Source organism: Anolis carolinensis, chromosome 4 (genome assembly GCF_035594765.1).
Source record: "Anolis carolinensis isolate JA03-04 chromosome 4, rAnoCar3.1.pri, whole genome shotgun sequence".
Taxonomy (NCBI): Eukaryota; Metazoa; Chordata; class Lepidosauria; order Squamata; family Dactyloidae; genus Anolis; species Anolis carolinensis.
Window position 1 is genome coordinate 73,250,906 of NC_085844.1, and position 25,920 is coordinate 73,276,825.

The 25,920-nt window shown below is 38.3% G+C and overlaps 1 protein-coding gene across 4 annotated transcripts in view; it reads left to right on the top strand.

The window, feature by feature from the left end:
• The window catches only part of nfatc1 (nuclear factor of activated T cells 1), a 180,228-nt gene that overhangs the window by 138,454 nt on the left and 15,854 nt on the right, over nucleotides 1–25,920 (top strand). For 2 of the 4 annotated variants that reach the window (XM_008108767.3, XM_008108765.3), the window contains exon 9: nucleotides 3,533–4,870. In XM_008108767.3, coding sequence (XP_008106974.3) covers nucleotides 3,533–4,266 — 734 coding nt within the window. In that variant the 3' untranslated portion in view covers nucleotides 4,267–4,870. Of the gene's footprint in view, nucleotides 1–3,532; nucleotides 4,871–25,920 lie in introns of those variants that run through there. The other 2 variants (XM_008108766.3, XM_008108768.3) reach the window with 2 other exon arrangements.

Below are 25,920 nucleotides of genomic sequence, written 5' to 3' on the forward strand. Positions count from 1 at the left end.
AACTTAGCCTTGTAACTGGCAGCAATTGGATAAAAACAATTATTCCTCTCCTTCTAATTAGGACTTTATTTTTCTTTTCTTTTTGTTGTATCAACCTAGAGCTGTGGATGATGGGTTGTGTTGTCAAATTTCGAGGTTGGGGGGCCTGTAGTTTTGTTGTTTTGTCCGCTGCCCTGATGCCATCACTCTTTTATATATATAGATTGTAATGACAATATTTACAGGTAGAAAAAGATCAGTTATCATACTTACATCTTCCCTCACTAGTTTATTCAAAGCTTGGCAAGTTACATTTTTGGATTACAACTCTCACAATTCCCTAGCAAATGTGGAAGACGAAGACCACTGAAGTAGTTTTCAAAAGATAATAAACTTCCAAACTCTGTATTTATTGCAAGTTACATAGCTGATGGACCCAGCTGTTGTCTATAAAAGCAGTTGCTTCAGTAGGACACAGAATTTGTAGTTGTCTTCTCAACACGATCACCAGTAATAAGACGATTGGCAGCTCTATGCATCATAGCTGAAAAGCATACCTTATTTCTTATTCATCGTAACAGCCACAAGCCCAAATAGATATATTATAAAACTTTGAAATGGGGAGAAAATGGCAGAGCTAGCTAGCTTTAGGAAAGTTAACGAAGAAAGAAATACCACACTTGTGCTCCTGCTGTAAAAATGATTCATAATTTTTCATCAAGATTTGCTATACCAATATTTTACCTGTTCAGAGCCTTTCATTTCTGTGTACATAACTGAAATGACTCTCTCTCCTCCTGTAAAAGTCATACAGAGGCTCATTGTCTTTATCCAGCCAGTCTTAGTTTGATGTCATCATGCAGACTCCTCTTAATAAGAACCAAAGACACCACTGATTTATAGTTAGTCCTGCTCCAAACATGCGGTTCTAATGCTGAATTGGCTGACAGCATGACACATTTGTCAGTCTAAGACCAATGTTGTTGGCTTGCGTTAAATATGAGTCCAATTAATTTGAAGTGTCGAGAATTATTGTTTGTTAACAGCACCAAGAACACTATATTAAAACCTACTGCATTTTTAGTATGCTGCAGGGATGGCCAAAGTTGTGAAAAAAAGCTTCCTCCCATCCTACCTAAGGCACCTCTGTTTTAAAATTCAAAGTGAACAAGTGAATTTTGAACAAAATTCCAGCAATTGCATTGTTGTAGAAGGCTTTATTATTAACCCTTTCCCATGTAGAAAAGGTGAATTTTCAAAGTCTAGTTTTGTCAAATAGGCTAGACTGAGGGCCCATTTACATGAATGACATACTTGGAGATGGGCGAGAGTTGCTCTGTGGTGTCCACATGACAAACAGGGCTTTCTCGCCCCCAATGTGGGGTAAAGCCACTTGACACTGATTTACCCCACATTAATCTAGTGAACTTTCAGGGAATATTCTGGAAGTTTGGTGGAGCCCAGTTCTGATTTGGACAGCCTTGAATCCATCCTGTTGCAGCGAGATAAAAGCAGGCAGTATAGCCACCCCTGGAACAAATCTGGAGTACTGCCACTCCGGACTGGTCCCACATTATGTTGTCCATATAGAATCAAAATGTAATGGTTAATTACCGTATATACTTAAGTATAAGTCGACCCTAATATAAGCCAAGGCACCTAATTTTACCACAAAAAGTGGGGAAACTTATTGACTCGAGTATAAGCCGAGGGTGGAAAATGCAGCAGCTACTAGTAAATTTCAAAATGAAAATAGATCCCAATGAAATTATATTAAGGCATCAGTAGGTTATAGGTTTTTGAATATTTACCGTATTTCAAAGAAAAACAGTAAACTTGCTCTGTAAGTGGAAAAATAGGGTCAACAAAAACAATATGGTATCAACAATAAAATAATAATAATAATAATAATAATAATAATAATAATAATAATAATAATAAACAACTTCATTTGTACCCTGTACTACCTCCCATGGGGACTCAGGCCAGTTTCCAACATAGTAACTGGCAAACATTCAGTGCCTATATAAACAATGCAGAGCTAGATATAGATATATAATTATATATACTAATTTCACATATGCATTTCCCCCTGAAACGTTTGCAAATCCTCTCTCTATATATGTGCATTTCACCACCAGCAATATTTGCAAGCCCTATATATTTATGTTTATATCTATCTAGAAATCTGTGTGTGCGCGCGCATTTCCCCTGCAATATTTGCAAGTCCTACATATCTATATTCATATATATCTATCTAGACATCTCTCTATATATACAGTAGATAATTATATTTGTATAGGATTTGCAAAGACTTGCAAACATATGAGGGGGAAATTCATAGGATGTGTTAGCATCCTATGGGAAGCTTATCTCATGTCCCCTCATGGGAAGGTGGAGCTGACAGATGGGAGCTCACCCCATATCTGGGGCTAGGAAAGTGTGATTTGCCCAAGGTTTTCCAGTAGATTTCCATGGCCAAATGGGGATTCAGATGCTGGTCTCTTTGAGTACTAGTCCAATACTCAAACTACTTCACTACATTAGTTCCCTATTTAGCTAATAATTTATGAGTAAAGTTGTTTATCATAATGTTGGGCACAACTACTTGTCCTCAACTGAAATAGCCAAGATTAGGAAAAGCAAAAATTTACACAAGTCTTTCTATAGTGTGGAAAGGCTTGCACTCTAAATTACTGTTACTCAACAAATGTTGAAAGCTTTCTCCATAATTATAAACCTAGTCTTCCCTTTTTGTCATTTTTACAGACTGTGATCTCTACCCTGATTAACAGTTAGTGTTGTAAAGAAATGCGTGGTGTAGAAAAAAGAAGAGCAGTTGGGGATAGTAGCCAGTTTTTTCCATAAATGTTTCTGATTTTCTTTATAGATTAAATGGTAATTTGGATATTCCTTGCAGCAATTCCTCTTTGCTTTTGTGTAAGCTACAGAAATGAGGTGCAGACACACTGTTCCACTGTATTTTCTATGGTTCTTTTTAAAGAAAAGAGAATGTTAGTTTTCAGGTTACTTAAGAAAAGGCCTTATGATGAAATGCCATCATTTCATAAGCTCAGTGCTCTCCCTGAAGTTTTGTTTTGGTGAACTCTGAAAGCCCTTTCCCTGAATCCTTGTGCTTGAATTTATCCATTGTGCAGACATCTATCAAATGGGCCATCAGTAGCACTAGACATGCAGTAGTACATCCAAGTTCAAAATTTTTCCTTTGATTACTACAAATCCATAGAGCCCTTGGGTCCAGGGCTTCTAGTGCAGTGCAGCTATTTGCAAATAGATTTTTATAGCACATTAGAGCGAGAAGAGAGTCCAAAGAAAATAGTCTTTTTCAATATTAGAACCAGCTGTGACTTTCTTGTGTGGATGACTCATTCATATTTTTTATGGGGTGGGAGAACCAGGCAAAGGACACACAGAGTCTTATTCAAGACGTTGTTTGTTTTTGCAAAGGGTATCCTAGCCACAAGCCAACCTGATCATACCAATGTGCAACTCCGTGTTTATTCAAAGCACTTTTTTCTCTTTCTTTCAACAGTTCCAATTATAAAAGCAGAACCCACTGATGACTATGAGCTAGCTCAAATCTGTGGACCAAGGAACCAAGGATTAAGCCCTCTCTCCAAACCGTACTACAGCCAGCAGATCATGATGCCTCCTGATCCTGGCTCGTGCCTTGTGGCTGGCTTCACTTCCTGTCAGCAGAGAAACACTGTGATGTCATCGTCTCCCAGCTCTAGCCCAAAGCTGCACGATCTTTCCTCTCCTGCTTACAAGTGCATCACCAACCCAGGCCACAACCACCTAGGACTTCAGCAGACCGTTGGAGGTGTCCCCACCATTCAGGAAGTGCCAAGGTCTATAGTTGTGCACCCAAGCTCTCCAGATCAGTCATCTCACATCATGCTGCAGCCGCAGGTGAGTCAACATCTGAGCAGTAGCTGTTCCCTTGGTTACCAACAAACACTCTATCCCAACAGTCCCTCTTCTCCAGTTCCATCTGTAACCCAAGAGTCAACTTATTTGCAGTCCTGCAGTCCAACTCACTCATCCATAATGGGTCAGCAGCAACTGCCGAATGTGCAAAGAATTGAATCTCCAGCAGATCAGCCACTGTCGTTGCCCGAGTTGCATGAGGACAATAATCATAATTTGGCCCCTATTCCTGTAACGGTCAAGCGAGAACCTGAGGAATTGGACCAGTTATACCTGGATGATGGTAAGTTTTCTGCAGATGTAGAGGTTGTGTTCAGCCATTTGATGTGCCATTGAGTTTTTTAACCTCCTTAAGCATTCCAGTGGCAAAAAAAACCCTGCCAATTAACATCCTTGTGAAATGGTGCAGAATTCTGCTCAAGTGACATTTGTGTGGATGGGACAGATTTCTTCATGGTCATCAGCAATAACTAAGGTGTATATTCTAAATGGAATATTTGTATGTCCAGTAGCTACAATGCAGTAATCTTAACCAAATGGTCTTGGCTTCTGCCGATGCCACTAACTTGTAGAATGGCACTAATTTGGAATTGACCCCCACGCTCTCATTTGTTGCAATAGAATATACACACAAATCCACTAATGAATTAAGTGGCTAGACTGCTTTGTGTCAGAAAAGAAAGTCCAAAGTGGAAGAAACCATACTGTGACATTTCACATTTTCTGGCACTTGAAGTTCAGGCTCGCTGCCCACCCCAACCCTCAAACACACACAAAACCCAAGATCCCTTATTGTAAATTTGTAGCTGGCTTTTTGATTAAAAAGTTAAGATATGTATATTTATATCTTTGTTCTCCATTCACCACCGGGAAGTTAAACCACTATAGTGAGCTTGTCAAACTCCCTAAGATTGGTTTAGTGTAATAAAGAGTGAAATCTGGAATTTTATTGTATTACCTCATTGAATTATGATATAGTGCTGGTAGTTCTTATGAACTTTTGCCTTTTGCAGTTAATAGGGGTCTTTCAATAAGAACGTACAGCATAATTTAACACACTGTAATACCTTTGAACAGCCCTTGTTTTCTACCTAATTGTTTCAGTGAAACTGTACACATGATTGACTTATTGGGAAACAAGTTGCAAATGGCAATTTATTGTAACTTTCCTTAGCCTGGTTGAAGTACTCTCTCCTAATTTAAATAGCATGCCCCCCGGCTGAAGTCCCATTTTATAGCTTGACTAGCAATATTACTGTTCTCTGGCTACAGAATTTTTACAATACCCTATTCAGATACATTACAAATCTGAAAATGATCCCAAATAAATTCAGTTGATAAAAATGTTACATAACTAATACCAGACTTCTCTTTTATTTGTATTAATATGGTGCTCATGTAGACACTGTAAAATTAAAAATTAATGCATTTGTGCAATTAAATTAACCAAAAAAGAAAAACAAAAGAAAGCCCTTGATACTTCTAGGTCAAGAGTGTCAGCGTTTTTATGCCAAAAATATTACAAGTTACCAATTTAATGTATTCATTCCACACAAAATGATATTTTTCTTTCTTCATTTTATTCTTAAACGACATAGCGATTTGGAAGTTGGAAGCAGGAAAATAGCAGCTCTCTGAAATCTTCCCCCTAAGGCTGGAAATGTTTAATATTTGTTTACAAAATTGCAGCAAAATGTTCTACTTCTACATATAAAGAACTGTATCCACCTATGTGCAAATCAACATAATACATCATTTCTCTTTTCTAAAGCATTTCTAAAAAGAATCCTAGATCTGCAGAGCCTTTCCCAATAGAATAATGACTACGTATTATGTTTGAAGGTTTTGGGATGCTGCCAAACATGCCCTTTTTATTCCTCTGTCTAAACATCACAGGGCATGTACCAAAACTCTTTAACATCTCTTTTTGAAAGGTAATGTCGGTCATCTCAGTATCAGAGGGAGGTCACATAATAAAAAAGCTTATTAATCTTATTAATGTTCCTTCTGTATATTTTGATTCCTACACCACAAAGACATTCAATTGTGAAGTTATTTCCTTCCATAAAAAAACATCAAAAGAGTTAGTGGAGGTTATCAACAAATGTTATCTTTGTAAGTGACAAGGGAACACATCAGCTTCAACAGGAAGAGACTCCTGGAAAGTAATGGATGAGCCAACTTTTCTTCACAGGGAAGATATTATTAGCCAGTGTTTCTTTGACTAGGCTGATAACAAATAATGTTTTACAAAAACAACAACCAAAAATTACAACCATGAAAGGCATTCATGGCTATTCCTCTTCTAAAAGATTTAATTAAATGTCCTGACCTTTGGTTGACTAGCAGTTTGACATCGGTTTCTACAACCTGGACATTTATTTTAAGTTTGAGGGATAAAGTGTATTTCAACTGCAAACAAAAGTTGTTTGAGAAGATACACCAAATACACATACATTTAATAAGTACTGTGGAAGCTATGGAGTAATTTCTAAATACGTGTGCTGAGGATCTGCGCCTAAAGAGCTAAATGAGACACAGAAAATTCATCCCTTTTCATGAGGAATAGCATATGTGTTACCATTGTTATGTTGGCTTACACAGTGTTTTTGCAAGCAGTTGGTCATACAGCTGTGAAAGTGGTAGTGCAAGTAGTTGTGGGGATGTTTGCACAATCTCTTGTGTAATCAAAGGGATAAATAATTTATTTGCTATTCTGGTAAATCCACTCTTCTGTTTTATTACAGTTCTTCCTGCAGTTGCTTTAATTTAAACAGGAGCTGTAGATTGAACTCTATCCTTTCAGAGGTTTGGCCAATACAGGGCGCTTCCATACAAGGTATACACCCACAACAAAGCGGGTTTAAGAAACCTGCTTCATCATGGAGTTAAGTCCCCATGGGCACCCAAAAGACCCAGGCTTTCCCGGGGGTGGTCCTTATCCCAGCACAGTAACTACTCCATTAGAATGGGGCCACCCCCCCCCCCAAAAATCCCAAAAGCCTTAAAAGAAAATAAAAAAAAAAACTTACAGTGCTGCCACAAGACCTCTCTGGAGCGTACAAATGACATGCCAGGAGGCGCGTGGGGGCAATTTTAGGCTTTATTGGAGGGATTGGGGATGGGGTGGGTGGGTGGGTGCCCTCCTCAATTCTCTGGACTTTTGAAAGCCCAAAGGACCAAGGTGGGCTGTGGGTAATGATCCCAGGACTGCAGAAACAGTCCCATGGGTCAGTCCCCACTGGCCCTATAATCCATTTGACTCAGCTTTTTCAGGAAGGCCCAGGTCTAATGAAGTATCAAAGTAATTTGGGACAAAGCAAGGTTTACCTGCTGTGTCTTGAATTACTTCACTTTTACCTGAGGCATCGTTTGGATGCCTCAGGTAAAAGTCCGACAGGTCCTGCATTTTGGGCCCTGTCTGGAAAGGCCCACAGAGTCCTCTTCAGTTGAAGAAAGATAGTACAGTAGAGTCTCGCTTATCCAACGTAAACGGGCCGGCAGAACGTTGGATAAGCGAATACGTTGGATAATAAGGAGAGATTAAGGAAAAGCCTATTAAACATTAAATTAGGTTATGATTTTACAAATTAAGCACCAAAACATCATGTTATACAACAAATTTTACAGAAAAAGTAGTTCAGTACGCAGTAATGCTATGTTGTAATTATTGTATTTACGAATTTAGCACAAAAATATCACGATGTTTTGAAAACATTGACTACAAAAATGCATTGGATAATCCAGAACGTTGGATAAATGAGTGTTGGATAAGTGAGACTCTACTGTAAAACCAAGAAATATTTTACAGTCCTTGTAGCATCAAACTCACTTGCTGCCCCTGTGTAACCACTTGCACAAGGGAAACTGGTGGATACTACCCTTGCACTGGCTCTGACAATGCACAGCCATGAGAACATAGATGTCACCACTGGATACTGGGAACAAATTTCCAAACCAGGATGACATTAAACTGATATTGACCCTAGATTATTAAATGTCAGTAAGGATTAGAAAAACGTTTTTACAATCTATTGTATAGTCATTCTGATACTAATTTTTTAAAAAGGAAAACTTGTAAAGTGGACAATATATGCTCTCCCTTTTCTGTTTGAAGAAAACCATGCTCTAGAATTATCAGGCTGATGGTTCTTTCCTATGTGAGGTTATATCCAGACTGAAGCCAAATTCCAGCAGGGAGTTCCTGATCTCAATTGATCTGAACTGGCTCAGGAATACCTAAATCTGGGTTGTTTTTAAGACTATGGTATAAATGCCATTTCCTTGCAGTGAGATTAACTGTGTATCTGAGGTCATAGCTTTTAGTAGTGTCAGCCCATAACTCTGGAGCAATTCCATCCAATTCCACAGTAGTGCTCTGAAGGTATGAAGTGCACCTGCAGTTACCTAAATCCATAATCTTCAGGCCAGACTAAGAGTCTGTGTGCCCCACTTGTTCCCAAAAACCGACCCAGAGTTACATGAAACAACTTTGGGAAATGGAATTTAAAAACTAAGATGCTTTGTCTCGTTGTGCTGTGCCTTTAGGTCTTCCTTTTCATTGGAGAAAGGGCTTGGCTCGATAGCATTATCCGGATCTTTTATATATCTTATAGAGAGGTATATACTATGAACAAAGAGGTGTCTGGGTTTTTGAACTGTGACTGACAGCAGCTATCCAAAGCACCTCATCAGCTTCTTTTTCAGTGCCAGCCGGGGGTTTGCCCCTTGTAATTGTCTCTACACAGCTGTGAGTTTTATAGCACTTTGCCCATGAATGCATACATTTCAACTGCTTTCTTACAAAAATAAAACGTAAGTTGGGAGTATTAAACTCTTGTGTAAGTATGTTAAAAAAGTCAAAACCACAGGCAAAGTGTTATTGAAAGCTTCAGCCTAACCAGCCATTTAAAAGGTGTCTCTTAAAAATAACTTTTTGCAGTAAACGTTGGGACTTATGGAGGTAATATGAGCTATTGCTAATGTCCTTCCCATGAATTGCTTACACTGTTGAACTGTTAGATGTCAGACATGTCCATATTTCTCCTATATAGCATATATTAAATTCTGTTGCCTCAAGAGGAGAGAACGTGTGTATGTGTATATGTATTTTAAATTTATATATAAATTTGAAATGCATATGATTTGCTCATACAGTTTATTTGAACAGGAACTATACCAGACAGAATTATTCTTGCGTTGAAATATATCCCTTTTCATTCACCTCGGCTTTGTGATTAAAGGGGATTGCCTTCCAAGGCATTAAGTTTAGTCTGCTGCTGCTACAATTATGCCTTTTTTAAAACTTCTGAGAATGTTCACTGATTTCCAGTAGTCCAGATGTCATTAGAACAACAAGCAGGTACTCTACAAAGCCCAGTGATACTGTGTCAACACATTGGAGTGGCTTTTGAGCCCCCACGCCTACCAGCCCACCACCTACTTTTCCTCCCTTTTGACCTAGTCTAGCAGCTCTGGAGGAAAACAAAAGGCTTTCCTCATGGAAATATTTAGTAAAGCTGGCTGCATGCCCAGGTTAAGGATCCCTCATTAATAACAATGCTTGAAAATCTATATATTATTGTTGTGAAACATGACTGGGCCACTGACAGTGAGAAGGGCAATTAGACAAGATGGGTAGAGGTATGTGGAAAGAAAGAAGTCACGTAATTCATTAGGGTCAAACCTTTAATGGATCTTAATATCTATAAGTGAGTGGTGGGGCCATTAAATGAAACCACACTAGGGCAGGTCGCCATATTAAAATCTCTTTTTTGCTGCAGCTACCAGCTTTCTCATGAAATCGTGGAAGCAGAGGTTTCACAAGATGGAACATTTACTTTCAGTCTGTCATGTCTCTTGGACCTGGTTTGGAGGGCTTGTGTCAACAGCATTTGCGTGTTCATTAAATTGTATAGCTCTGTATTATTAATATTCATTTGGTATAACCACAGTATGTTTTTAGTGTTTGAATGTTGGGCTAGAACACTGGAGACCATGGTTCAAAACCCTAATCAGCCATGCAAAGTCATTCTCTCAGAGTGCGGGAAATGGAAATAAATGAAAATGTAATTATTATTATTATTATTATTTTATTTTTATACCCCGCCCCATCTCCCCGAGGGGACTCGGGGCGGCTTACATGGGGCCAAGCCCAGGCAACAAGCAATATAAAACACAACAATAAAAACAAATCATAAACAAATAAAATCACATTATAATGTTATAATGTAAATGTTATAATGTAAATGTTCTTGACCACTTGCTCACTGGCTTAGGAGGAGGAGGCAGAAAAGATGGTAATACTGCCATTATTCCTCGAATTAATAGCTATCATCGGTATCCATGCCCTGTTCGCCCCACCAGCTCAATAGACATCTTGAGCAATGATTGATCTATTTTCCCCCAAAGAAAGGCTTCTGTTTGATGTTTTGATGTTTTGCTTTTTGTCTGATATAACAGGTTGTGTTTTTCATTTAATTTTAGTTGTTAAGTCATAATTTGTTTTTATATGTTGGGTTGTCAATTTTCGTTATTATGGGTATATCGTTGTCGTGTTCGGGCACTGAATGTTTGCCTTTTATGTTTGGAATCCACCTTGTGTCCCTCCGGGAGACAGGGTGAAATATAAATAAATTATTATTATTATTATTATTATTATTATTATTATTATTATTATTATTATTATTACAACATTTACTGTTACTAGTGTTACTAGCTCCCAGTGGCTCAGAAGGTTAAACCGTTGAGTTGCTGAACTTGCTGATCGAAAGGTCAGTGGTTCGAATTTGGGGAGCGAGGTGAGCTCCTGCAGTTAGCCTCAGCTTCTGCCAACCTAGCAGTTTGAAAACATGCGAATGTGAATAGATCAATAGGTACCGCTCTGGCGGGAAGGTAACGGCGCTCCATGCAGTCATGCCAGCCACATGACTTTGGAGGTGTCTACGGACGACGCTGGCTCTTCTGCTTAGAAATGGAGATGAGCCCCAACCCCCAGAGTCAGACACGACTGGACTTAACGTCAGGGGAAAACCTTTACCTTGGTGAATGCTATTATACATAGTCCAAAATGCCTCTCCCGCATATAAGTGGGAAGGCAACCAAGAGTCTCTTCCATGCTTTGGTTTACGTTCTTCCATAATGCTATTTGAAACAGACAGGATATTTAAGAACTGCTCATAATCATATGCTTGGTGGATAAGGCCCTGCTGTGCATAAATTATAGTAACATTTGTTTGCTTCTAAGCCTGGGCCATTGCCAAAAGAAATTTACATTGTGCAGAAGCAGAGCCTTCTTTCCTGAGAAAGCATTGTTCAGATGCTTGCATTCAACACTGGAATATGATATTCGTTTGAAATATTTCTGGGGAGTGTCACTGGAGAGCTGCGCGGTGTTGGCAGAGCCGTCCACAGCCACTGTGGGAGCTGCTTAAACTCCCGTTACTCTAACGACCTGGCCTGTCTTAACAAAAATGCTTCTGGAGAAATTATTTTTCTAAAAATCGGCCACTAGCCAAGGTGGGGCCGGTGAGAGGCCTTGTCTCTTTTCATCAAGATTTTGGCCATCCCTATCCATTGCGTAAGGCTTGCAGATGTAGCAAAGAACAGTCGTTCTAGAGGCATTCTCTTTCATGAAGAGTGGATCAGGATATCTTGGGCGGACGCTGGCTTTAGTGGGAGGAAATGCGAGCACTTCTGTTCGGGAATGCATTTGAAATTTCAAGTAGTTGGTGTCCTTGGGCATGTTGAGGATGAGAGATGAGACAAGATCAGTTCCTTCTGGATCCAGGCCAATAATCTCCTTTGGAGGGCAGGGAAATGAGGCAAAGTATCACCAGGAAACAAGCAACCTTGTAATAATAAGAGCTAGTAGTGACTAAATTCAGGAAATTGGCCTCCAGAACAGTGCATGGAATGTCAGAGGATGTGAGAAAGTTCAGAAGAACCCAGACAAGATAAGGCAATTTGGAAGACAGAAGGGGATGGATAACCAAGTTGAAACTTAAAAGTTGGGAAGAACAGAGAACTATATAGTAAAAACAGATAGCACAGGCAGCAAAATATGTGACATGGGCTAACCATATTGATCCAGGAATGCATCCACTCTTCTGCTCTTCATATTGTTGACCAATTCTGATTAAAGATTTATTGAGCAGGAAAATACAGCTCTAATATGCCTGGAGCAGCCAGACTCCTAGGTATCACATTGTCTCAACCAAGAATTTGCATGAACCAGAACATGGTGGTTTCAGAAAAATCCATAACGTCAGTGACTGCTGGCTGTTGATGCTAAAATAATGCAAATTATCTACACAGTGGGTATGAAACACTCATGAATAGTGCAAGAGAGGTATGTATTATATATTATGTAACATATAGGAGCCCCCAGTGGCACAGCAGGTTAATCCGCTGAACTTGCTAACTGAAAGGTCAGCGGTTTGAATCTGGGGAGTGGAGTAAGCTCCCGTTGTTAGCCCCAGCTTCTGCCAACCTAGCAGTTCGAAAACATGCAAATGTGAGTAGATGAATAGGTACCGCACTGGTGAGAAGATAACAGCGTTTCATGCAGTCATGCCAGCCACGTCACCTTGGAGGTGTCTATGGAAAACACCGGCTCTTCGGCTTAAAAAATGGAGATGAGCACCAACTCCCAGAGTCGGACATGACTAGACTTAATGTCAGGAGAAAACCTTTATCTTTACCTTTAACATATAGAATCATAGAGTTGGAAGAGACTTTGTGGGCCATCCACTCCAACCCCCTGCCAAAAAGCAGGAAAATTGCATTCAAAGCACCCCCGACAGATGGCCATCCAGCTTAAAGGCCTCCAAAGAAGGAGTCTCCTCCACACTCCGGGGCAGAGAGTTCCACTGCTCACAGTTCTCATAGTGAGGAAGTTCCGCATCCTCGTCTCCAGGGCAGCAGAAAACAAGCTTGTTCCCTCCTCCATATGACTATATATGACATGTATCACATATATACATAATATATGTGTATGTATATATGTGGTAATATAAGATATTTTTACAATACAGTAGAGTCTCACTTATCCAACACTCGCTTATCCAACGTTCTGGATTATCCAACGCATTTTTGTGGTCAATGTTTTCAATACATCGTGATATTTTGGTGCTAAATTCGTAAATACAGTAATTACTACATAGCATTACTACGTATTGAACTACGTTTTCTGTCAAATTTGTTGTTAAACATTATGTTTTAGTACTTAATTTGTAAAATCATAACTTAATTTGATGTGTAATAGGCTTTTCCTTAATCCCTCCTTATTATCCAACATATTAGCTTATTGCTGGCCCGTTTATGTTGGATAAGTGAGACTCTACTGTATATGTTATTTATCATGAAGCAGTAAAACAGGCCTATGCTCAATGGTAATACCCCCTGTTTATTCAGAGGAAGCCTCTTTAAATCTAAATTAGACAAAAATACAGAATTCCTACTATTATAAAGCATGGCTGTTGACAGTCAAAAACCAGATTGGTTTTTGAGAGAAAGTATGAAGTACAGATTATTTTTGGCAGATGAAGAAAAGCATAGGGGACTGTACATTTACTTGGCAACTTTGTGTTACTGTGCGTGTGTGTGTCTATTTAAAAATATAGAAAATTGGCATGGATAACAAACTTTCTTGGTTCACATCTTGAACCAAGCATGACCAGTTGGCTTTCTGTGATTAGCACAATGCATTCCTGCCTTTCATTTCTGAGGGGCTAAACCCATGTCTTTACCAAAAAAAAAAAAGTATTTGTATGAAATGTTTTAGTCTCCATTCCAAATATGGAAAAAAATTGTTTGAATTTTTATTAGAAAAGTCAGCAAAGAAACTTGTGCTGCAAAAAGCTTCCAATGAGGATGGAATGTCATCGGTGCAATTTATTAATTTAATTACATTTTATCCTTCTTTTATTGTATGGGAGTCATTGCAGCATTGACAGGAAACCTTAACAAAATTGAATTTAGTCACAACCTTGAACCGTGTTTGGTCTCAGCAAATTGCTTCCATAGGCCCCATCTACACTGTCATATAATCCAGTTTTTGAATCCAGATTATCTGCTTTGAATTGGATTATATGGCAATGTAGGCTCATATAATCAAGTTCAAAGCAGATAATCTGGATTCAGAAACTGGATATGGCAGTGTAGAGCCATCTTTAGGGTTGCTTCACACCTTGGTCTGAGACTTCTGAGCTCTCCGGTTAACAGAGCCATAACACACTACTAAATTCTTTCTGATGGTTGTCTTTTAGATACATAATGACTAAGTTCTAGTAAAACTAAAGAAGTAATCTTTGAAAACTGTCTTTGGTGCAAGAGTGGGCAGAAACAGAGTTTAGAAACATTCCTTTTTTAAAGGACTATAACACCCCAAACCCTCTAGAAAACATCATCAATTGATATGACTTGTAGATTTCAGAAACTGTAGTCTAAAAAGTAACTTTTCAAATTTATGGACAGAAGATGAGACAAGATCTGATAGCAGTTGTCTTGGTCAATTGAGGTAGTTCACAAAAATTTCTAATTCTCAACTAACAACAACATAAAGTCTCCTGAGATTTTTCCATGAAAGGACTGTGATCTTGATCAAAATGTCACCTCTGCAATGCAATTGTGAAAATAAAAATGTTCATTCGGAAAGGTCTGTGAGCTGAATTGTGGAACTAACAACAAATCCCTGTTCTGAGCATGTATTCAAATGCACTCTGTTCACCATCACTGTGACTCACTCTTTTGCCCATGGCTGTAATGAATGGACTTCTAGATCCTAGTAAAACTAAACAGACCCTGCGAATCTTAACAATTGCCATATTTGTTCTAAATTATTGCTTTCAGTTCTTTATTGTCCCCTTCATGTTCAGGTGACAAATGAGCATCTTTTTCAAAATTCATATCCACATTTATGTATAGCTGAGAATGTTGATTTGAAATAGCATATACAGTAATGCTAATGTGTTCCAGTAAAATACATCTAGCTGATCTTGCTGAATATTCTTTGTGTCTCTGTTAAGTAAAATGTCCCAAGAAAGATAAGATCAGATGAAGAAAGCTGTTTAAAACAGTGCTCTAGGAAGTGGCTCAAAATTCATAAATCAACTTTGGAGATATAAGCATAAGAGGGCTAATTATAATTAATAATAAGAATAACAGTATTACTAAACATAGGGGGGAAACATCAACTTGGGGTCTCTCAGTACTCTTTCCACTCATTCCAATACAGTGTCTTCATTTACTTTGTGTGTTATTGTTTCAAGGTAAATATTTTCTACCAGGGCTACAAGGAAATTATATTTTACATAGCCCTTTTGTCTTTGTATTATCTGCACTGGCTGGAAACGGGATCTAAGGGGGGAAATCTCTCCTATCACATGATTGCTTAATCTCTTTTTTTTAAAAAAAAAAAATTCGGTTGCAGGAATTGACCTAGGGCCTTCTGTATGCAAAGCATATTCTGTCATTGAACTGTATGCAATTCCTCTAGAGTTTGAAGGAGTTTTGTATTACAACTCTAAATAACTGTGGGAGTTGTCACCCCCAAACTTTTCCAAGTCTGCCATCTCATAGCAGTGCTCTCCCAAAAGTTTCATTAGAAGAATACATTTTTACTAAATACTTGGGAAGCAGGAAATGAAGTTGGTACATCAGCACTGTGTTCTTCCACCAACATAGTTAAGAGATTGGTTTTCAGTATTTCTCCAAATCTCTACAACAGTTTTAGAATACTTTGACTGCCAAAAGGAAAGATGTGTGTGGCCCATGGAGAGATTTCTCCAGCACATTTACAAATTTCTCTGAAAACATGTACTCTCAGGCTGCATCTTCATCTCATCCCAAATGGAAACGAGTTCATTTGCTTGTAAGACCACTAGGTCCCCCAAGTTACATCATTTGAGGTTCACGTCTGCATACTACAGTAATATAGAGTTTACAGGGGGAATGGATTGGAAAGGATTTTAAAGGCATTATGTGTAATTCAAGAAAGATTACACATGTTTTCATAACAGACATGAGGTTTGGGAATAACATCAGGGAGCTCAGACTTAAGGATAACATAATACCACAAGGTTTTGCAACTGAATCTCCAGGCAAAGTCAAAGGACCAAATATGCATCTTCTACAAAAGTAGATAAGTCAATGGGGATATAGTGATGTGTGTAATTTTACCAGTGATTATTCAATAAGAAGACTGGTTAGGAATCTATCCACAAAAAAGAGCATCGTTATGAAAAATAGACCTGAGCATTCAGTGGCTTGAATGTCCTAATTTTCTAAGAATGTCACCCCCAGTGTATAACTACCCAGAAGTAAGTCCCATCAATTTCCCAGAACTTGGCAAAGTTTTTTTGGACTGTAGTTCCCATAATTTCCTAATCAGAATGGCTAGTGATCATGTTGGGGGTACTGGAGATAGTCCAAAATAGCTTTTCATATTTATCGATTGTTGATAGGTTCTTGGCAATTTTTAATATTGAAAATAAAAGGAAACGTGAAAGAAAAGATGTTTAAAATACGTTGAGAGCTCGTCTAGTGTTGTGATTAAAGTTATAGATTAGACCACAAGTGACCCATGGATCAATAAGGAAGGCCTTCCCCCACAGTTTCAGGTTGAGCTTCTCCCCAACACAGTCTACTGTACAAGTAAGCCATAGGAGAAGACCTTGGGCCAGAAGGTCAAATCCCATTTGGCTCCAATGCCCATTGGATCAACCGAAGCCTTTCATATCTGATCAGGTTGACTTTAGGGTTGCTCAATACAGTGCTGGTCAAGTGAGTCGTGGACAAAATAATCACTGATAGATCAATGACTATGTGCAAAAATCAAGGGATGTTACTGCTGTTTTGTTTTGTGCATTTACTACCCACGGCATCATCATGGGGGGAAAACCGGTGCTGACCCAGCTGAAACTGAAAGCAGCAAATATTAACCACCCACACAAGTTTTAAGTCTATATATAATATTAGTTTGGGGAAACACCTGCACTAAGTAGTTTTCAGGCAGAATATTAAGCACTTCCGGACGAGAGTCACGGTGGTACTTCCTTTATAAACTTTCAAGAAAATATTTAATGGGGAGAGAAACCATGTAGCCAAACCATTCACTTCAGTGGTAGTTATATATATGTACATAAGATAAAGAGCTATCAAGACATACTAAGAAAGAATTAAGAATTAGGAAATTCTTCCTTAGGGTGCTCTTTCAAACAAAGGAATCTCAAACCTCAAATGGAATCAGTATGAAAAGACTCTTTCGGGAATTGGGTTTTATCAATGGGTTTTCTTTCTCTTTCATGCCGATGTATAACTCAGTTACAGAAATACAGCTTTGGAAGGCTTGAAATTATGGTGTTTTTTCTTTCTTTCTTTCTTTCATTGTTAGCATTATTTATAAATCCAGTTGAGGCTAAATCTAAACCAAAACTGTAACAGAAATATACCATCTTAGTTTTACACAAGAACAAAAGAGGCAGGACTAACAACTTTCTTTATGTCACCTGTAATATTCTTAATTTTTGTTAGCAAATATTATACAATGAGATATATTATATCAGAGTCAGAGTTATGATACAACATTAAGAGAGGGAGAGAACAAGTCTTACGCAATATTATTCTTAGTGTATTTCATGAAACCTGGCCTAAATACCCTAAAGACATTAGATCACATCTGATCTTAGATGCTAAGTAGGATCAGCCATGGTTACTATTGAATGGGAAATCACCAATGCACACAAAGAGCATAGATTATATTGCAGAGAAAGAACTGGTAAAATCACCTCTGAATATTACTTGCCTAAGAAAACCCTATGGCATTCATGGAGTTACCATAAGTCAATGGGGAATTTGAAGGCACAGATACACTTTTCATGAAAAAAGTCATACACACACACACACAACATTTTCTACGCCATTCTTTCTAACACAGTGGTTCTCAACCTGTGGGTCCCCAGATCTTTCAGCCTTTAACTCCCAGAAATCCTAACAGCTGGTAAACTGGATGGGATTTCTGTGAGTTGTAAGCCAAAACACCTGGGGACCCACAGGTTGAGAACCATTGTTTTAACAGCTCTTGATTTGAGGTTGTTCAACTTTTGTGGATCCTGTTGATAGGAGTTAGCTTTCATTTCACTCATTGTTCGCAGTGGCAACTTCCACTCCCTGTCACAACAAGAAATAATCATTCATTCTCTAGTCCTTCACTTTTAAAGCCAGCACAAGATCTTGGGGAAGCCTGTTATAAGAGAATCTCAGTGAGCCTCCCTCACTGATAGATCCATGCAATGTATACATCTTAGCAGGTGCCCAAGTCTTTTCTATTGCAAAGGCTTTTTGGAGGAGCTCAAATATCAAAAAGATAAGGAAGATGGTGATTTTGTGACAATAGAAAATGAGCCCCTTGACTATTGGAGGATTTGTCTTATCACAACACATTGGTCATTTAGCAGACAAGGTTGCCCAAAACATGTAATTGATTCAAGAGCATGCTCAGAAGTTCATTGCTTTAAACAATTATATACGAATGAAACTTTAAAATGAAAACATTTTTACAGAAAAAAAAACCAATACTTTGAAAACCTGAGATTTGTAGTTTGGTGAAGTACTTGTAAACCTTTACTAAAGAGCTCTGATACTGTGTACAAGAGTTCTTATATTTTGCCAAACCCCTGCATCCTATATGGTGAAGTCATAATTGTTAATGAGGTGTCAGACTGTTGTATGTAATGTAGATACACTATAAGACAATGCAAGTCTTTCCATCACTGTTTTTCATGGATTTCAGCAAAACAACAAGCTCAGAATGAGTTATAGCAAGTCATCTGCACCAAGTGCCGGCAAGCTCCATGGAAATAAATGCCATGAAAAATGGCAACTGTATTGTTGTTCTGAAAGTCACTTTTTCTCCACCCACACTCTTGCTGTTTATTTGGACTCTTGCAACATTCCAAAGTATGTTTCTCACAGGCAAATCCTTCCTTAGTGGAAACATCAAAAACATTTTCAGACAGCTTCAGTAACGGTAAAGAAAAGGCACAAAGTCTGAGTCACTTATCCTTCCTTATCAGTTATTTGGAGACATTAGCTAATCAAAGTGAGATATTCAGCACAATGGGACAAGTGCATTGTGGCTAATGTTGTTATCCTAGCCGGCATGGAAAATGACTATTCCCATGGTCATGGCAGCAGAGGGTTTGCTTCATTGCCTTTAGCCGATGGGGCTATCATGGGCAACAACAAATCTGATGCCTTATGTATGCATATCTTATCGGTTTGCTGAATAGATCTCTTCTTCCCACTCTCTCGCTCTCCCTCTTTTTCTTTCCCACCCAATTTGTGAAAATTTGTGCTCTGAGATGTTTCTCTATCAGAGCCATGCAGCTGCTGTTGTTTTAGATATGGCAGGAAGTAGGTACCGGAAAACACTTCGCACTCATGGCCCTCAGAAAAATCAAGAAATTCCTGTGATTTACTCAAGTCTCTGGCTCCAATCAAAGCCAGTGACGGGAAAAAAGAGGCCCTCAATCAGACAACTGTGTCTGGACTGCAAATGTCAGAACTGAGGTTTTAGCCATCACCTTCTTGCAGGGTACTCCAGAGATATTTGATACGGCTGTGTAAATCATGAAGTACTTGGCTCTGAGAAAAAAGTTCCACTTCAGTTAACATTGCAGAACTGGGACTGACACGTGTGCAAGTCAGCAGAGCAAGCAAAGACGTCTGCCTGCACAGCTCTCAGCTAGCTGAGGAAAGCCCCCCTTTAACAAATCCCCCAGGGCACGAGAGCTGCTATAAAGCCCCTCTATTTTATACTCTTGCTTTCTTGTGCCCAGCCATACACATGGAAGTAGATCACCCTTCGGGATTGTTCACTGCATTTCTTTGAATGCATTTACTATTCAAAGCAAAGAGGAAGCTGGTCAGAGAAGGCTGGCAGAAAACAGCAAACTCACACGCTAAAATATAAATTGCAGTTTGCTGTTTCTTTGACATTAGACTAGAATGCAACATATATCTGTTTTGTTCTGGAACCCAGAAGAAAGTTGAAGCCCTGAAAACTTGTATCTGAGCAAAGCAGTTGGCTGCAATTTTTAATCTAGTCTAGCTGAAAGCTACAGGCAGACAGACAGATGAGTGGATTAACCCAGTTTCCCCTCTTTTGGGTACTCAATGGTTCTTTTTTCCATACTGAGGACTTAGATGCCACCAGAAAACTTTTTAGGAGGAAATCAGTCTATAACCACTAGCAGTGAGCAGCCCAAATCACAAGTAAACACTATTCCTATATAAGCTTGACACCCCACGCCATCCTCCCCAGCTCCTGAATGTTGCAGAAAGTTGTGCTACTTTGTGGAATGCCTTCCTGGTTAACATCTGTAAATGTTTTTCATAGAGAAATTACAAATTAAGACATTTCTTTATTAATTATATTCTCCAGATGAGATTGGCAAAGAGCCGAGAAATGTATCCCGTAGCTGCTGATGTCAATAAGTGAGCAGTCCCCAAAGCTGTCTGGGACTGAGAAAACGGTGCAGCTTGCTGCTTTTGGCTTTGCTCCCTCCTTTATAATGTCAAACTTAGAACTGCTTTTATGTGCACTTTCTTTCTTTTCTTTTTTACAGTAGCTCTTGCCAGCAAGCTGTAAACTACCTTATATCACTCAGACTTAAGAAGCTAAACTTTAAAACAAATTAAACACTAGCTGACATTGTAATAAAAATCAGAACCAAACTGAACAGCTCAGTAAAACTACACTTCAATTATTTTGTGGATTTAAGATTGTTTTCTAGGATTCGCAGACTCTCAGAGCAGTGAAGCTATTTCCTTTTGGAAGATAGTTGGAAAACGAAGTCACCGAATGGATCAAATACCGTGGCAAAGAGGAGGTTAAAGTCTTGCTGAAGAAAATTGGTGTCTTCTGTCCTTGCCCAGCTCACAATTTACTCTGTCTTCCACAAATGAAACTCTAATCCAATCTTCCCTGCCAGACACTTTCCAGATGTGTAGTCCCATCATGCTGATTAGAATGATGGCAAATGTAGTCTACATACTTGGGGAATACTAGGTCGAGAGAAATAGTCCAACGGTATCTGTGTAGCCAAGGTTCAGTTCCTATATATTTTTTAAAAAGTCCATCTACTCACTTCTGGACATTAAAAATATTTCTATGAGAGAGATGGACAAGTAAAGGTTTGACTTTACCTAAAGGCAATTAAATATATGAATTTTACTTCTCTCTCGCCTTATCATCCATCTCCATGGCTGTAATGTTTGATGTTCTTTTTATAACTTTTCCTCCACCCGTTCTTTGTGAAGTGGAAACCACTTCTTCCCTGTTGAGTTAAATGCCAGGTTTCCAGTGCCAGCATTCCAAAATAGGCTTGAATGGAAGTATTTCAGAAATGTGTGTAGATGAAAGGTTCGCTTGGTCATTTGTTAAATGATCTGTTTTACAAAAGGTGGGGTGTAAAGGGAGGGTCCTTCATGCAAAAAAGAGGCATTCAAAGGGTTGAAGAAAATAAATCTGCTTTTAAAAAGATTATGCCAGTAACAGTTTCAGTTGATTTTAGATAGGACCAGATCGACAAGGAATTATAACAGGTGTGTGGGACTACAGCCTGGAAACTTTATTTTTTGAACTTCAACTCTCAGAATCCCCCAAATGACATGCTGACCTGGGGGGATTTGGGGACTGTTGCCCAGAAAGTCATCTTTCTAAGACTGATATTATTTCAGTGTATCCATAGTCAGTTATCTACAGGCACACGCTAAGTCCAACGTTAAATTTGAGATTGAAGGTCTATAGACTGAAGAATCACAGCCATAGTTAGGATTACACATTATAATTTTCCAAATTCCAATATGGTGACATGTGCCCTGGAAGTTTAAGAGATCAGAGGATAATCACAATGGAGAGATTGCTAGCAGTTACTTTTAAAGCACAGTGCAAAATGTTCCGAGGCATCCCAGCTTCTGGAGTAAACTTCCTCCCTCTAGTGAACACTGCTGGTTGGCTTACCTTGCCTCCCAATTGTGAGAAGACTGGACGAGTCTATTTGGGCCTTACAACCTGGGCCAAATTAGCTATTATTCCTAAATTCATCCTACTTTTGACCATGAAAATCCTTCACTATTTCCTCCTTTTTGAGGTGAAGAGCAACCAGTTATATATCCCAAATGTTTGAGTTTCTCCAGTACACCAAAAATATATGTCCGTTGGCTATTCTAGTTGAGCAATTGTTAGAGCAATCAATCAAAAATGTAGCTTTTTTTTTTAGTACTGGTCTTTTACCAGCAGTTTTGTTTGAGAACCTGGACTTGAGTGCTCACACATGGCGCCCAAAGCTGTTGAAGAACTGTGAAGATACTTATTAAGCTCTCAAATCTTTTTGCAAAATATGGCACTTTTCCAATAAACCGAAATGTGCATTGCTGTTTATTGAGATGGGGATTCTTGCATTCTCACTGTTCTACTGAAAGGAATTGTTTGGCAGAGTTAGGTTTTGCAGTGCAAGTAGTGTATAATTATCTCTTTCTTGTCCTTCTGGTAGTAACTCTTCTCTATCCAAGTGACAGCAAATGGGTTTGAAACTTGCTCAATAGTCCTACAGTCATTAATTGTACTATTGGTTTCTCTAAATTTAAAATGTATATGGACTTCTATGGGGAGACTCTGACTGGCAGTTAAATGTCCCTAATCTACACAGTTCAACTTACTTTCTTTATGACTGGAGGAGCCAAATAGCTGCAAGCACCAGCTATTTAGCAACCGAGATCGGTTTGATACGCACAGATATAGAATATTTCATTGTCTTGGATCTAGAGTTAGAGTGCATGTACACCGTAGAATTAATGTGTTGTATTGTTCTTTCCTGGGGTGAAATGTGACACCACTTTAACTGTCATGGCTCAATGCTCTAGAATCATGGGAGGTGTAGTTTTACAAGATCTTTAGTTTTCTCTGCCAAAGAGCAGTTGTGCATCACCATGTTTCTTTGTTGGTAAGGCACCAACTTCATTTTAATGTGTATTTAGTGCATGTTTGGAGAGCCTAGCTGCCACTTCTTTTGAGATAAAAAACACATTCCTAGGACTCCAAGAGGAGAAGAGGTGATGGCTACAGAGACTTCAGATAGAAAGTAGTGGATAGAGGGTTAAGCTTTTTCCCTTCCAACTATTATTTCTGTCCTGGAAACCACTCCTTCCCAATGCCACTTTGTAGGGGACCTTTGGAAGGCATTGTTTCCAAGCAGAAGTCAATTGAAGAAGGAATTGATCACGAAAACAAATAAACTGCAATTCTGTTAATGTGAATCCCCATTGAACTTGCAAAGAATTGGATTGCATGTCATAGTCATTTGGCTTCACAATATGCCATTGTAATTGAGAACTACAATCTGTAAACAGCAGGATTGTGCTGGTGGGTACAAATGTTTGCTGATATGTCTATCACATGACAATGTTTGGTGTGAACCTATCATTGACACCAGATGTTTGCAATACGATGATGTGCTCCTGACCATAATTTGAGCTACAAGTACTTCCATCTGGTTTTATTTTCACCGCAAATTAAAATTATTGAAAAATTGTAACATTCTAAGAAACCTATATTATTTAAATTCTGCTCTCCAAACAGTTTTGTATCAAGGCCAGAGTGCCTGCTGACATATCCTTTCATCAATCTATTAGAAGCAAGAAAGGAGAGTGATGACTTAACCCATGTATCTACCAAGGTGTGTCCTATTTTCCAGTCCAGCTCATGAGGTTTTGTGTTCTCCTTTCTTTGAGTGGAATGTGTAATTCCTGTTTTCAGGGCTGTGATGCACTGATACTTGACATAAAAATCTCTTTGTTTCCAGTGCCTTATAGACATACGCTTGATTACACTGATACTATGTTGTCCCATGATCAGAACCACCAGGTAGGCTTTTGATGATCAACAAGGGTCTACTTGAGTTTGAGTGACATATGCTGAGAAAACTTTGTGCAGTCAGATATTCAAATAAGATTTTATAAGAAATGTTGGCTAACAGGTAGTTTAAAAAATTGTATACTAACCAAGTTAGCAGAGGAAGAGGATAATTTTGAATTCAACAAGAGTATAGCTCCATGCCTCGAGAAGCTGCTTCATTATTTCTGCTAACTACTGTACCCAAGCCACTCATTATATACTAAATATAGTTGTGAGGCCTATACTACTCCAGACTTACACAATCTTCCAGTTAACTATGCACAAAAGCAAGCTTGAATGATTTCTGTAAAACCTTGCCCATGAAAGTTTTGCTGTAAAAACTGCAGCACTGGAATGCTGTAAAGCAATAATGCTGGGTCACTATTTCAAGATAATCAAGCAAAATATATTAACTGAAATCCTGTTGATGATATAAACTGGAAGAAGACCAATTTTTCTATATGTAAGTCCTTTTTGCAGTCTCTAACTTTTCAATGTAGTAACAATCCCACATTGAGAGCACCTTTCTCTTGAGGAAGGCCTCCCAAAACAGTCATTTAGTGGGGAAAGGCAGAGATGGTCAGGACCAAGGAAAGATGAAGTTTATAAGAGCTCCCAAAGAAGTGAAAAGTAAAAAGGCAAACATCTTTTTGAAAATAGGTTACATGTTCCTAGGTTATGTCTTGGAAGTAAGATTAGTCTCTGTATCGGAAAACTGAGTGATCATTGTGATAGAGTTTTAAGGGTTGACTGAGTGAAAATTACAGGTTGCTTTAGCTTTTATTCTAAGTAGATGAATGGAAAACCTTATTAAAAATAAAAAATACCCTTACATAAAAAGTTAACTGGAATTGTTTCCATTGAAGTGATCCATGGCAGTTTTGTGCAAGTGCCATAGGTGACAAAAAGAAATGTGGCAACACCTTTTACTTTAGCATATGTAAGCTTTTGTGGATACGAATCCACTTCTTGAGATGCAGTACTGAGTGGCATTAATGCCTCAGATATAAATCATATTTATATAGTTATGAGGAGAGGGATAGCTTGTAATAGGATTCAGAAAAGTACAAATCAAGTCCCTTGCCCTAATTTTTCAAAGGGCTGAGTGAGGGCACACAACTGTATACTTTATACCTGAAGGTTTAATATGACTAAATACCGTATATACTTGAGTATAAGCCGACCCGAATATAAGCCAAGGCACCTAATTTTATCACCAAAAAAATTGGGAAAACATTGACTCGAGTATAAGCCAAGAGTGGTAAATTTCAGAAATAAAAATAGATAATAAGAAAATTACATTAATTGAGGCCTCAGTAGGTTAAACGTTTTTGAATATTTACATAAAACTAATTTAAGATAAGACTGTCCAACTCTGATTAATTCCTTATTCTCAACTTCTTCAATGTCAATGTGCTTATGGATCCTTTTAATAATAATAGAGTAAAATAATAAATGTAATAAAGCTAATAAATACAGTAATGTAATAATAAATAGAGTAAAATAATAAATGTAACAATAATCACATCAGACTGAAATAATAAATGTATTAATAATAATAATAAAAGTAGAGTAAAATAAATGTAATAGTAACTACAATAATACAGTAAAATAATAAATGTAATAATACCAATAATAATAGAGAAAAATAATAAATGTACCGTATATACTCGGGTATAAGCCAACCCGAATATAAGCCAACCAGGACCCTTATCCGAGTATAAGCTGAGGGGGCTTTTTCAGTCCTAAAAGAGGGCTGAAAAACTTGGCTTATACTTGAGTATATATGGTACTGCATCTGAAGAAGTGAATTTATATCTATGAAAGCTCATGCTAAAACAAAAACCAAGCAGTCTTAAAGAGTCTGCAATATTCTTCCTACTCTTCCTTTCCATGCTTTTATGCATCAAGAGACTAACATTGCTACCTCACTGAAAACTAGTATTGTGTTATAAAAAGTTACTGTGCAAGCCCAGTCTTTTCAGAGATTATAGATCTAGCTGTATAGATCTAGATATAGATGTGGCCATCCA